This window comes from Ciona intestinalis, chromosome 3 (assembly GCF_000224145.3).
Source record: "Ciona intestinalis chromosome 3, KH, whole genome shotgun sequence".
Lineage (NCBI taxonomy): Eukaryota > Metazoa > Chordata > Ascidiacea > Phlebobranchia > Cionidae > Ciona > Ciona intestinalis.
Window position 1 is genome coordinate 2901333 of NC_020168.2, and position 14069 is coordinate 2915401.

The 14069-nt window shown below is 32.4% G+C and overlaps 1 protein-coding gene across 1 annotated transcript; it reads right to left on the reverse strand.

The window, feature by feature from the left end:
• Nucleotides 1-3722: 3722 nt before the first annotated feature.
• LOC113474091 (tyrosine-protein kinase SRK3-like) lies at nucleotides 3723-10694 on the reverse strand. The gene is made up of 11 exons (XM_026833664.1): nucleotides 10651-10694; nucleotides 10344-10456; nucleotides 9806-9936; nucleotides 9160-9276; nucleotides 8849-8999; nucleotides 7820-7948; nucleotides 7304-7476; nucleotides 5735-5879; nucleotides 5053-5148; nucleotides 3885-4016; nucleotides 3723-3772 (listed from the first exon to the last, which is right to left on the reverse strand). Exons 1-11 carry the CDS (start codon nucleotides 10692-10694, stop codon nucleotides 3723-3725), a joined length of 1281 nt encoding a protein of 426 aa, XP_026689465.1.
• Between the last annotated feature and the right edge of the window lie 3375 nt (nucleotides 10695-14069).

Genomic DNA, 14069 nt, shown 5'->3' on the forward strand with positions numbered 1-14069 from the left:
TAATTTGGACAACCCATTAGTGACGACTGGGTTGTGGCAATTGTCGTTAAGTGTCTTGCTCACGAACACATACGCCCACAATGGTAGCAGCGTCGAGCCTTGAATCCAGTACCTATGGGTTATAGACAGGCGCGCTAACCAACTGTGCTACAGCGCCGGTCAACTACAGAGGACTTATTTTAATAATAAGATGATCTAAGACAATATACAGTTTGACCCAATCTTGCTACCTTTATAGATAGAAATGTTGGCCTATTGCTGTCAATTTCATCCCAACATTGCAACATTAACTCATAACAACCATCGGGGTAAGGTTGAGAAGGATCGTGGGTCTGTGATTTTGGCATTCTGTATCCAACTTCTATTTTATTTATAACTTCTTGATTCGACATGTCTAAAAAAAAGTTTACTTGAACTTTAATTCTCATAAATTGTACAACTGGTCAAAAGAACAGTTGAAATTTTAATAGCGTAAAACTACTCTAAGCTGAATTATCTATTGTAGCTGTTAAAAATACTATTATATTGTAGCAGCTGACTGCGCTTCGAGCATAGATATAATAATAATACAGTTTGCCCAGATTTCATTTAATGCATAAAGATTGTATATGAACAATCCGTAGGGCAGTACAAGCTAACTAATATATGAACAATCCGTAGCGCAGTACAAGCTCACTATTAGGATCTCATCAATATTTATCTGTAGGTTGATGACGCTTATCATTTGTTTGTTTAATAAACCGAGTTGTCCATATATTGTGATGGTGTTGTAATATGTTAAGATAGCCGTCCCCAACAATTAAAACATAAAAGTTCTTAATATAACTATAAGAAAGTAAACAACAAGAAACTAATTTGATATATGGATATGTTAAATCCTATTGAAATGGAGAATGATAAACCTGGGTATGGTACTCTTCCTTTGGTAAAAATTTCCGTTAGTAAAACACCAAAACTCCATACATCACATTTTGTTGTAAAAGTATTGGTCTTCATTACTTCCATTGCTGTCCATTTAATTGCCATCTTTTCTCCTGTAGATATCAAAATTCTTATTTGAACCGGTGAGCATATAACATAACGATATATTTATTTATCTCCACGAAAAGGATAGGGAACACATATTATTTAAAGCAAGAAAAAAAGGGAATCAACAGAGCACGATAGTGGTTAAAACATGATATTAGTAAAAAGTGTTGAAAACACCGTCAGTTAAAAAGTGTTGTTGTTGCACTTGAGTTTGTGTTTGTTTTATTCATAATTGTTGGTTGAGGTCAAAAACGGTAAAAGCATTGGGTTTTCAAAATACTGAATAAATAAAACTTAATTATCCCTGTGTGGCGCGGCAGCAACAGTTGTTACAATATGAATGCCCTACATCATACGTGCTTGCAAGCTAAGGTGTAACATTGTTGGTGGGTGACAGCATGGCACAGTTGGTCAGCGCGCATCTCTCCAACCCAAAGGTAATGCGTTCAAGGCGGGTCAGCAAGACACTTAGAGGGCATACCAACGAAAAATCCAAATTTGTGTATTGCTAAATATGCTTAAATATGATCTAAAGGTACCATCAAAGTTTTAAAACACAAAACAGCATTTGAAAAAAAAAGAGTTTTGAAACCGCAAATTCGGGCGGCTGGAGTAAAAAAAAATTGGCTGTGGCGCAATGCAAGGGATTTCCCATTGGAAAAAGTTCACTCAACTTTGATTGTTTTTATAGTTTCTAAAAACTAAAAAAAATAACATTTTATTTTTCATTTGCTATAGTAAATGCTTCTTTACCAAGAATATATAAAAACAATTGTAAAACATATACTTTATTATGCTTTAATTTTCAATTGAACATAGCTACATAATATGCGACTCAGCACCTTTTTTTCCTTATTAATTAATGTTTAGCCCTTTTTTTGGATTAATTGTTTATTATGTCTTACTAGTTCTTACTATACCAATTTTTTAATCAAAAAAGTCAGTTTTCGTGTCTTACATTAGGTTTAAAAATATGCTGAGTCAGCATAATCCGGTATGTACCTAAGTTCAATTGAAAAATTAAAACATAATTAAGTTTATATTTTACATTTGTTTTATATATTCTTGAAGAAGAAGCATTCTTTATATTAAATCAAAAATAAAATTTGAATTTTTGTTAGTAACTAGAAATGGTTGAAACTAAAAACGGTTAAAATTTAGTAAAACTTTTTCTTATGGGAAATCCCATGCATTGTCAAAACAGCCGAATTTGTTTTACTCCAGTGGTTTTTTCACGCATTTGTTTTAGAAGCCGTATCGTTTTGGCAAACTCTGATAGTATTTTTAGTTTGCATTTGAGCATCTTAATCCATACACAAATTTTCATTTTTCGATGGTATGCCCCTTTAATGCCATTGCTCCAACCCAATGGTCACTAATGAGTTAAATTTGTCAGCCATACATCCCCGAAAAAACGGTCACCCACAAAGTTATTCTGTGTTAACTCGTAAGCTGGCATATGTTGTATGAAACAGAACACTCGTGTTATAACGTTTTCTGGCCATGCAAAAATAAAACAAGTTACTATTTTTCATTTAATATTTTTATATATGGCTGACCATTTGAAAAACAACATATTAAGCACTGGGATAAAACAATTACTGGTAAAACTACTGTAATGCAAACTTATAGAATACAAGTCAAATGTGTCAGCTCATATTTAAACCACATGCCAAAAATAATATAAAAGGTAATAAAAAAATAATAATGGTTTGAATAAAAAATAATAACGGTTTGGATTTTTAACAAGTTGGCTAACAACTGGAAAATCTAACCTTTAACCTTTAACGCTTTATATTCTCCAGTAGGTGCATAACAAGCCAATCCAAAGTCTGCAACTTTATAAATATATGTATTGCAATAAGCACTTTCTTCCACTAATACATTGTCTGCACGTAAATCTCTGTGAATGATTTTCATTTCATCAAGATAATTCATTGCTGAGGCAATCTGAAGAAGAAAAGTTTCAATTAAAAGCATTATGCTCACAAGAATGTATTAAAATTGTATGCTAAAGCTTACTGTAGTAGGGTAAGTATCACAAAATGCTTTATACACATATACTTTACCTGTTATAATAATTCTACTATTTTAAAAATTATTAAATAAAAAATTACCTGGATTGCAACATCAAACAGTTGTGGCATACTGTATTCCCTTCCTTTCCAACTTTGTAAAAACCCTTTAAGACTTCCCTTATTCATGAACTCCATAACAATACATATTGGTGGAGACAAAAACTGCACATTAATTTAGTAAGACACTGGTTTGTTAAGATGAAATTACCAATTTGTTTGCATACCACCCCAATAATGTTCAAAATATTTTTATGGTTTAACATTTTCATGATCTTTGCTTCATCCAAAAAAGCTTCGGAAGTCATTGAGTTTCTCTTAAATTTCTTAACAGCAACTAAACTGCCTTGGTATTTACCTGTGTTTATAAACATGAAATATTTTATTTTTACAATACATTGAACTAGTAATCAGATTAATTCGTATAGACCAATCACATAATTGATCTGTTGAAATGAAAAAAGATTCTTATATTTGAAATAACTCTTTTTAGAGGTTGTTAAATTAATAAACAGATTGTATTATTATATTATTTTTACACATTTGTTAATTTGCTTTAAGAGATGGTGTCATTTATTAGAATACCGAATCCTGTTAATAAATTCAAATCTAAAGGGATTAAGATTTCACAGATTCTGTATTGTTCATCCCTAGACCAATCGCTTTGTCTAAATGAAACAGATTATTGTAATTGTAATTTCGTGTGTTTGGCACTGTTTTTATTGTTGTTTACGTAATATTTGTAATTGTCTGTTAGTTTTTCATTGTGTTTTCTCTCACTATTTGTGTTCTTTAACTGACGACTTGTTTCCCGTACTTGTTTTAATGATTCCTCGTGTTCCCTTGTTGCCGTTGGTTTATTGTTGCGTGTCCCCTGTCGCGCATCGGGCAGTTCTTGTTGTACTGTGTTGGCTAAAGGTTGTTTTATTGCTTTGTTGGAAAAAGATTATATGATTGTGAACGAACGGTTTTATTGTTGAGTAAAAGCCGTTTCGAGTAGTTGTTGACCAAGTTATCGTTTATGTGGTGTAACAGTCAAGTGTATATTTTGATGTCATTCATTTTTATGTAGCTTTTATTAAATTGCATATTTTTATAGTTGAGTTGTAATGAGTAGGGATGTGAAAAAGAACGATTAACCGGTTAACCGAACCTATTCGGTTAACCACTAACAGAAAGTTAGTCGTTAATCGAACTGTGACGTCATAGGGTATACACGTATATTAAAATCTGTCTAATTTACAGGAAAGGCACATGTTCCCGTTCATTGATTGGTGCTTGGCGATAGGACAGAGAGCGCAGGGACGCTGTGGCTTTGATCGTGCCCTACAACGGCGATTATGTCGTCAATTTTGATTGTTAATACCGCAGGGTAACTAGTTTTGCAACATTATATTGGTCTATTAGACAACCTAAATGTTTTCCTCAGCCAAGCAGAATGTTTATTCGGAAATATCAGGCATTCACACTTGGATTCATTGCATCATAATAGCGATTGTTTAGCCTGTCAATTAATTTCACACATTCATTATATGTGTCATAATTGCAATTCACTCAATATATTTAGCCGACAGGTGCTTAAAAACAGGTTTAAATACGAATAAGAAAGCAATACATATAAAAGCGATAAACAAGACGCTTTTATAGGATTACACTTGTATCGGTTAACCAGTTAAAACTCAACGGGTATACAAAAAATGGAGATTCCACAGCCCTAGTAATCAGTGTAAAATATAACAGACTACAGCATTCAGGCATGCGATTGGCCGCTAAAGCAGCGTCCCAGACAAAACCACCATTATAAAACATAACATAAATAAAATGCCTCCTTTTATGAATTGTTAAATAAATAAGCAGATTAATATTTAATTCGGATTTTATATATGATTTAAGTCCAGCATCTGCAGAGACAAAGCAGTATAATTAGAAAAAATAAACATTATTATACCTTTGTACACATTTGCAAAATAACCAATTCCAATCTCTTTGTTTAAGGTAACATCATCTTTGTCAAGTTTTATATCTTCCAAGTTTACTCCCAACTCTGGAAAAACACAGGTATTGCAAGGTTGTGTATTGTTAATTTATATTTAAGGTTTACCATACAAACAAATTACATAACATCTGAACTAGAATGTTTCCAATATAATAATATATCTTTAACATCTTTATTAGTTTTTTTGCCCAGCGCCGTGGCACACTTGGTTAGCGCGTCTGCATCTAACCCAGATGTAATGGGTTCAAGGCTCTTCGCTGCTACCATTGTGGGCGTATGTGTCCTAGGGTAAAGCACTTAGCAACTGCTCAAACCCGGTGGTCACTAATGGGTTGTCCAAATTATTAGCCACACATAAAAAAAGGAAAAAAAAATAATAATAATCACTCACAAAGTAACATGAATGGTAACTCGAAAGCTGGCACGAAGTGTATGAAACAGAACACTCGTGTTATAACGACTGTTGTTTTCCGGCCACACGAGGATAAAGTAAGTTACAAAAAATATACCAAAAATACAGGAAACCTAAAACCATTTATCAGAAACTTACTATATTTATATATGTTTACAAACAAGAACATTTATGAGACAATAAACAAACATAATAATGACTTAGCATAGAAAAAGGCAGAACCTGTTTTTGGTTTAGCTTGGTAAAGCAGTTGATCCCGAATTAAATGATTTGAAACGTTTTCAACCTCAACCAAAATTGTTTTTCCAAACTGAAACGCTTCTTCACCACATTCTTCGATAACAAATTTAAAATCTTCCAAATGTATCTACCATAAAATTATACCTTTATATAAATTTGTTTTATATATATAGTACAATGGGGGAATATGGGACACTTAAGCACATATTGCCAAATATTTTCAAAATCAAAAAAGATGACGGTTTTTGGTTAATACCACGAATTAGTACTATCATTCCTTTATTAATTGACAACAATTAAATAAAATATAATAAAACACACGAGGAGTTATTTAGCGATCGGCACAACAGGTGAAATTTTACAAATTCGAAAACACACAGGATAAGATGGGACAGTTTAAAATCATTATTAATTTTGATTAATAAGTGTATTTATCAATAGGAATATACGTAAATAACACGAAATAATACTGTACGCTTTGAAAATTAAGTCAAAACATTCTTTTTCTTGCCCTACTGCTATAGTTTTTAACATGTTACCCATACATTATATTATTGCATAACAATTGGTATTGTTTGAACAACAATGGGTATTGTTCGAACTAAATGGATAAATATTGTATCCTACAAATGTATATGAACTTGTAATAACAGAAAATTGATTATAACTGTTGATAAAGTTTTTATTTTTACTACAAATTGGGTATTACTACTAGTTTTTTGGCACAAGCCACTTCTCATAAATTATCACCAAGTGCAAATGACCAAATTTCGAATATATTTTCAAAATATTGTCTTTTTATCATATCAGTATCTTATAGTTAAATATCCCCTGAGGTATAAATTACTAAATTAAAAGCAAATCTTTAAAAATTTGGCAATGAAAATATACAAAACAACAATGTGGGGGAAGATGGGAAATTGAAATATAATTACATTAGCAGTATTCTGCAACTTGTAGTTAACCTACCGAATTTAACAGGCTGTGCTAGTTTCTTTGCCATGTAAACTTCATATATATAACGTTAAACCGACATTTTTTGGTTGTTTTTATCACAAATTAAAGTCATATCGACCCCTGCCGATTTTCTTCATGCTTATATTTAAGTGTTTTTTTTACAAAACGAAAACCAGTTTTATGAGACAAAATCAAACTGTACGAAATATTCAAGGTTGTTTTATGAAGCTATGAAACTAGTTTAATCGTTCGCACACGCAAACTAAAAAAAATTTTCGGCTTTACTATGATTTAGCGAGTGTTAAAAAATAGCACGTTACTATTTCGCATTTTTTCACCTGTTCAAAGTATACTGTTTCTATTTTACATATTTTTTTTAATATTTAAAAACAGTAATCAGCTTTGACGGGCGTTTTATAAAGTCGTGATAATACTGTCAAATAATTCTGTAACCTTATTTTCCTGATTATCATTAAATGTGGGTCCGTAAAAAGAAAATTAAAAAAAAGTCTCGTCTGACAAAGTGTCCCATCTTCCCCCACCCTACTATACACAAAAACACCAATTTCATATTTTGTGTCAGTTGTAACCCACTTTAATGAACTCAAATGTAGGTCTTTCATCTGGCTCAGTTTTCCAGCATTTTAGCATGAGGTCATATAACATATCGGAGAATGGTTGAAGTGGATTCGGAAATAAATCTTTGGTAATTTTTATACCTCTCTTGGCTCTCTGTATGATGGACAACACCGCGTTGCAAGTACAACCTAAAATGCAATAATGCAATTCATTATTTTTCAATGAATGAATAATGTAACTTAATTGTTCTAGCATGAGAAAGCACTAATAGTCGTTTGATACAGGTGTTTCATTTCATACACCCAATGCTCGCTTATAAGTTACCACATATGTAACTTTGTGGGTGAATTTATGACAGCTCATCAGAACCAATGTCTTGCCCAAGGACACAAATGCACAAAGGGTGACAATGACACGCCTTAAAATACTGGACACCATGATGACTGATAAACAACAAAGTTTTATGTGTTAACATAAAGCATGTGGCACATTACAATTTTAGACCTAATATCTTGTATTGCTGAAACCAACCTGAAAAAGGTTGATCACCTTGTGAAAATATTTCAGTCAACAAAATCCCATAACTCCATACATCAGACTTGGAGCAAATTATGCCACATATCACTTCTGGTGCTGACCATCTTATTGGAAAATTAACATCTAGCAAAAACAAAAATTTGTGAGAGGAAACATGCATTTAATCTTTACTTTTTAACCTATACGTAAAAACAAAAACAATTACTTTAAGGAAAAAATAACAAATAAAAATGAAAGTTATATTGGTTGTAGAAAACAGCTATACCAAACTATACAACCTAGAACTCTCAACTACCGAAAATTTAAGTTTAGTAGAATGCGGAAAGATAGGACACTTTGTCATACAAGACTTTTTTCAATTTAGTTTTTACGGACCTCCATTAATGATAATCGCAAATATAATGTTACAGAACTAATTATTTATAGTTGTTATCAATTGTCTGTTATTGCAAGTTTGTATGCGTTTGTAGAATACAATATTTATCAATTGATCAAAATTAACAATGATTTTAAACTGTCACATTTTACCCGGTGTGTTTTCGTATTTGTATAATTACACCTATTGAGCGAATCTCTAAACAACTATAACTCCACGTGTGTTTTAATATATTTTTTTTTATTTGTTGGCAATTAATAAAGGAATGATAGTACTAATTTGTGGTATCCCCAAAAAACGTCATGTTATTTGAATTTGAAAATATTGGGCAATATGTTCTTAAGTGTCCTATCTTTTCCCACAGTGCTATATGTAGTGATACAAAAGCATACTCATGTATCTCACATAGATTTAATAATCTTTAACGCATATATTTGTGACATATCATAAGGGACAAATAAGCGAACAAAAAAACTAAAGTACCTAACAACAAGTTAAAAGTCCAACCCTGATTTATTCTCTCAACTTTAATTGTATTGTGCAAAATTATAAAATTAAAACGATGCACTAATCACTTATCTGTAACATTTAACTAGCCAATCTATGATAGATAAATAAAGTGATTGCTGATTTGTTAATCCAGTTACTTGAAACGTTGCACTTTTCAGATGATGCATGGAGAGCAACATCAAAACCTGCTAGTTTACACGTTCCAGTATCATCAAGCAATACATTGGTTGCTTGTAAATTTCCATAAATAACTTTGTGTTGCTCCAGATGAATCATTGCCGAAGCAACCTAAGTGAAGATTTGCGGTTTTTAGCACACATTTGTTATATCTTTAGCATTTACTAGAGCTGATCTCAAATGATGGAGGCATGTATACTGCAAATTTAAAAAGAAAGGAAAAACTTAAATGCATCTTATAGATCGCAAAGTTTTAAAAATTATAACATACCTGGATTGCAAATGTAAACAACTGTACATCAGTTAGTGACTTGTGCTCTTTGATGTAACTTTTTAAATCTCCACATGATATGTGTTCAGTGATTATACAGATTGGAGTTGATAAAATCTACACAATATATACCTTAGTAAGCCAAAATACTTATTTTTTGCAGACAAACCAGTGCTTCATATATCGTGTACTTGACTTTTTGACCAGCTCCGTTTAATTTTAATTATTTCAGTAGCTATTCTTATTTTATTAACATTAAAATTACTCAAAATTGTTTTAACCATAGACAGAAATTTCATTAGAATATATTGGTATATTGCTATGGTATGAAGTGTAGCGTGCCTGCCTACAGCTCAGAGAATACAAGTTTAAGGCTTGAGGCTGCTACTAGTGTGTGGCTTCGGAAGTGTTACTGCAATTGCTCCTACCCAGTGGTTCTTTATATATAAATGTCGGTCATACATTAAAAAAATAAAAATAAATAATCATCCACAAAGTAAGTGATAATTCATAAGCTAGCACCAGTTGTGAGAAACAGAACACTCGTGTTATAACAACTCTCATCGCCATGCTATGCAAGATTTATGAGTTAAATTCATGTATTCATGTCACATATTAAATAACAAGCAATTTCATATTAACATACCACTCCATGTATCTTCAATACATTTTCATGGTGTAGCATGTGCATGATTCTTGCTTGGTCAAAAAATTCTTCCTTGCTCCTTTTTTTAATATTATGTTCCCTTATAAAAACTTCTTTGCCCTTCCATAAACCTAAAATACACAGCAGGTAGCTACAATATGCCCGTATGAATACTGTATATGTTTATTAAAAAACAAACCATTAACATTAATAGTAAAATACCACATTACCGATAGCAACTAATTCAATTAAGGTGCGAAATACCAAGTACATTTCATAAAATAAAAATGTTCATAGCCTACTGCACTTTGTATCAGAGTAGAACTAATCTTGAACTACAAGTAAGGGTGACTTTAATCAACTATTAGCTAATACCGAGTTACATTTATACTATGTTATAAAAACAAACAGTATGTGATTAATTAGATATACCGAGACAGATTTATAATTTAAATCTTTCACACTTCCCAATTGATTTTGTAAAACTAATGGTATCAATTTTTGATCAAGGTGAGCCAAGTTGACTAAGTGGATTTACCTTTCCATGTAGATGAAAATGTGTTTCTAACAAGCTGCTCGTGCTTTACAACATCTTTTTCATCAAGAAATGTGATTTTCGATTCTAATTTTGATAAAAGTGCATAAGTATTACTTAATTATAAACTTTACATTTCCAGAAAGTGTTTTAAAATTTAAAGCTGGCTACTAGTAAAAATTGTGGTATTAGGGATCTTTAAAATAAAATAAAAAAAGGTTAATATTTGAAAAACATTTATGAGACCCTTGGTAATTTTTTTTACTTTTTGACTTGTATTGTTTTTCACCTGTAAATTTTCTTTATTTACCCCCCTTTTATTTCGCTAATGTTTCCCACACGTTTATTCTGCATTACCAATAGTATGCAATAGAGTGGGGTGAAATGGGATACTCAAGTACATATTGCATCATATTTTAAATATCAAAATATTTGATTATTTTTGAGTGAGACTACACTTAATAGAAATATAATAATACACACAAGTAGTTATTTAGCGATATGCAAACCAGGTGCTATTTCTTAAACAGACGGGGTAAAGTGAGATACTTCAAATACTTTTTGTATTTTGATTAATAACAGGAATATTGTAATTAACATGTTACCTTCAGTATGGTGTTATATGAGAAACTGGTATTATCAGAACATCAATTGATAAATATTGCATCCAATAAATGTTACTTATAATTAAAAAAAGGCGAATTAATCGAAAGTTTATGTTTTCAAATAAGCCACTTCTCATAATTTATCTTCAAGTGGACAACAAAAAAAATGGAACTGAATACTAAAAGGGGGAAGGAAGCAAAATGGAGGGACGAAGAGAAACAATAATGTACTTGCCTAAACCCTTCGCGCGTAAGGATGGTGGGAAACTATTTTTAACCAAAAAAATAAGTGGAGGAGCGGTGGGGTAATGGGAGGAGGGATGAAGGGAAACTAATGGAGAAGCGGGGGGGGCTATATTTTACCCGAAACTGAAGGGACCGTTGGAAAATGGACTAGTTTTCCTTCATCCCTTCACCATTTTCGCCCTCCATTTATTTTGGGTAAAAATAGTTTCCCCACCGTCTATATCCACTTGTTTTTAACTGACTGTCTGTGCTAGTTTCTTTAATTTAACTGTCTGTGCTAGTTTCTTTACCACATAAACTTTTTATATATACAAACTTAAAACCTGTATTATTGTGCTTATTGCAGCCATAATTTTGGGCAATTGTCTTGCCTATTTTTATCATGTACTTATCTTATTTTTTCCGTCAAACTAAAACTAATATTATCAGACGAAATCAAACTGTACGAAATTTTAGAGCGGCGCCGCGGCAAAGTGGTTAGTGCGTCTGCCTCTAACTAAGAGGTAATGGGAAACACACTTAACGACAATTGCTCCAACCCAGTGGTCACTCATGGGTTGTCCAGACTCCAGACTATCAGCACAACACACAAAAAAATAAAGAAATCCAAAATAAAATAATTACCCAGAGAGTAACATATATACATGATAACTCATAAGCCGACACGAGGTGTATAAATACCCATGTTAGAACGACTGTCGTTTTTCGGCCATGCGAGAATAAAGCAAGGTACATTCATTATTTTTAGTCCATTTTTATTCAACCGCGATACTCGACTGATGGTTCAAACCCCCAAACTGCAAAATGTTGAGTTTTTATTGGATTTAGCGAGTACTCAAAACTAGAACCCTCCTATTACGCTTCTTTAACCCATCGAAAAAATACTGTTTACATTTAACAGCAATTTTTAACGTTTAAAACAGTAATCGGCTTTGGCGTTCGCTTTATTTAGTCTTGTAAGAATAATGTTTAATGCTGTAACATTTTTTGATTTACTATAAAATAGAGTTTGTAAATTTAAAAAAGAATCCCACTTTACCCCGCGTCTCAATTTCCCCAGCCCCATTATACATTCTATAATGTCAGAATTTTGAAATTTTTTAACCATCCAATTCCACACAGCCTGGTGGGTTCTTAAACTCTCTCCGATTCGAGTTACGAGCACCTATGTTCAAAAAGTTGTGTATAGAGTATAATAGACAAAGGCTTCGTAAGTTTTACACGAGCACAAAAGCGAACCACGTTTAAAATTCCTAACGCAAAGAACGATAGCTGCTCAACAAGCAGGATTGCCACCATTAATTGTGAGCGTTGTCTTGAGCAAGACACTTGCGTTTACTTCATTGCTCTAATCCCGCAGTCGAAATAGAACGCATATAGAAACCCCTTCTATAGAGTCTAGACTCTAGACCGTTTAACACAGTGAATGCACCTATTATTGACAATGGTATTGTATACCATTTCATATATATATATATACGCTCCTGAGATAGCAAAATAACTTGTGAGCGTAAATGTGGGTAATGTTTGGCACCATGTCAAAGTGTTTAGCGTGCCTGCCTCTAACTCAGAGGTAATTGATTCAAGGCTCGTCGCTGCTACAATTAATGGCAATTGCTCCAAACCAGTGGTCACTAATGGGTTGTCCAAACTATCAGCTATAGCCTACATACTAAAAAATCCCTTAAAAATACACCAGTGTTTAACGACTGTCGTTTCCGGGCACGCGATGATAAAGCAAGGTATACATTCAATCATTCAATACAATACCGGTGTCGTGATATATTCGTTCCGACTGAAATATTTGTATCGGGCGCTATTGCGCATGCGCCGATACGCTACTGCGCAGCATGCGCAAGTAGGTCGGAACAAATACAATACGAGCTCTAATAAATACGTATACCGGCTGAAAAACGTTCCATTGCAAAATATTACTAAACACATTCTGCAACGTTTTAAAGCACATATTTCTATAATCAGTACTGTTGGCGTCGCTATGTCCGAATACGTCAGACATCATGCTGTGCCGATAATTACCATTAATGAAATAAACAACAGAATCACTTCATTAATACACTTGACTCAGTATTATTCTATTTTGTTAAGAAAAGACAAAGAATATAGTTTGCAGTTAGCATTTTTTATCAACTAAAGCAAATATTCAGTTTGTATTTTAAACAGCATATTTTCCAAGTAATTTTACATAGACGAGAAAAGTAAGCGAATATTTCCCAAATTCAAAATACGTAACGGCTTTGGGTGATACCACGAATTAGTACAAATTCAAAAACACACAGGGTAAGACGGGATAGTTTAAAAACTTTGTTAATTTTGATTATTAAGTAAATTTGTTAATAGTAATATGCGTAAATAACACGAAATAGTATTGTACGCTTTAAAAATCTAGTATAAACATTCTTGTTTTGCCCTATTGCTATAGTTTTTAATTAACATGATACATGCTTTATATTATTGCATAAAAATTGGTATTGTTTGAATGATAATGGGAAATGTTCGAACTTCAATGGATAAATATTGTATCCTACAAATGTATATAAACTTGACTTAACACAAAATTGATAATAACTATTAATATAGTTTACATTTTTTGCTACAAATTGGGTATTAAAACACTAATTTTTGCACAAACCACCTCTAACAAATTATCTCCAAGTGCAAATGACTGATTTTCGAGTATATTTTACATATAGTAAAAGGAGGGGGGGGGGAGATCAGACTCCTTTAGCACATAATATCTAAATCTCTTGATCGTGTGTTAAACAATTAACAACGGTCAATGGGAGTTGTGGGCATATAGTTTTATAATTTCTTGAATGTTCTTTGTTTACTACTAAACGGGGCAAGAAAATAGAGGTAT

What these genes read in the sequence shown, in the direction of transcription:
- LOC113474091 (XM_026833664.1), bottom strand. Translation starts at nt 10,694, where the DNA reads ATGCAGAATAAACGTGTGGGAAACATTAGCGAAATAAAAGGGGG. An exon ending in CTACATTTGAGTTCATTAAA is followed by an intron (nt 5,880 to 7,303) that starts GTGGGTTACAAC and finishes ATTTTATGGTAG; the next exon opens with ATACATTTGGAAGATTTTAA. An exon ending in CCAAGCTAAACCAAAAACAG is followed by an intron (nt 5,149 to 5,734) that starts GTTCTGCCTTTT and finishes GTGTTTTTCCAG; the next exon opens with AGTTGGGAGTAAACTTGGAA.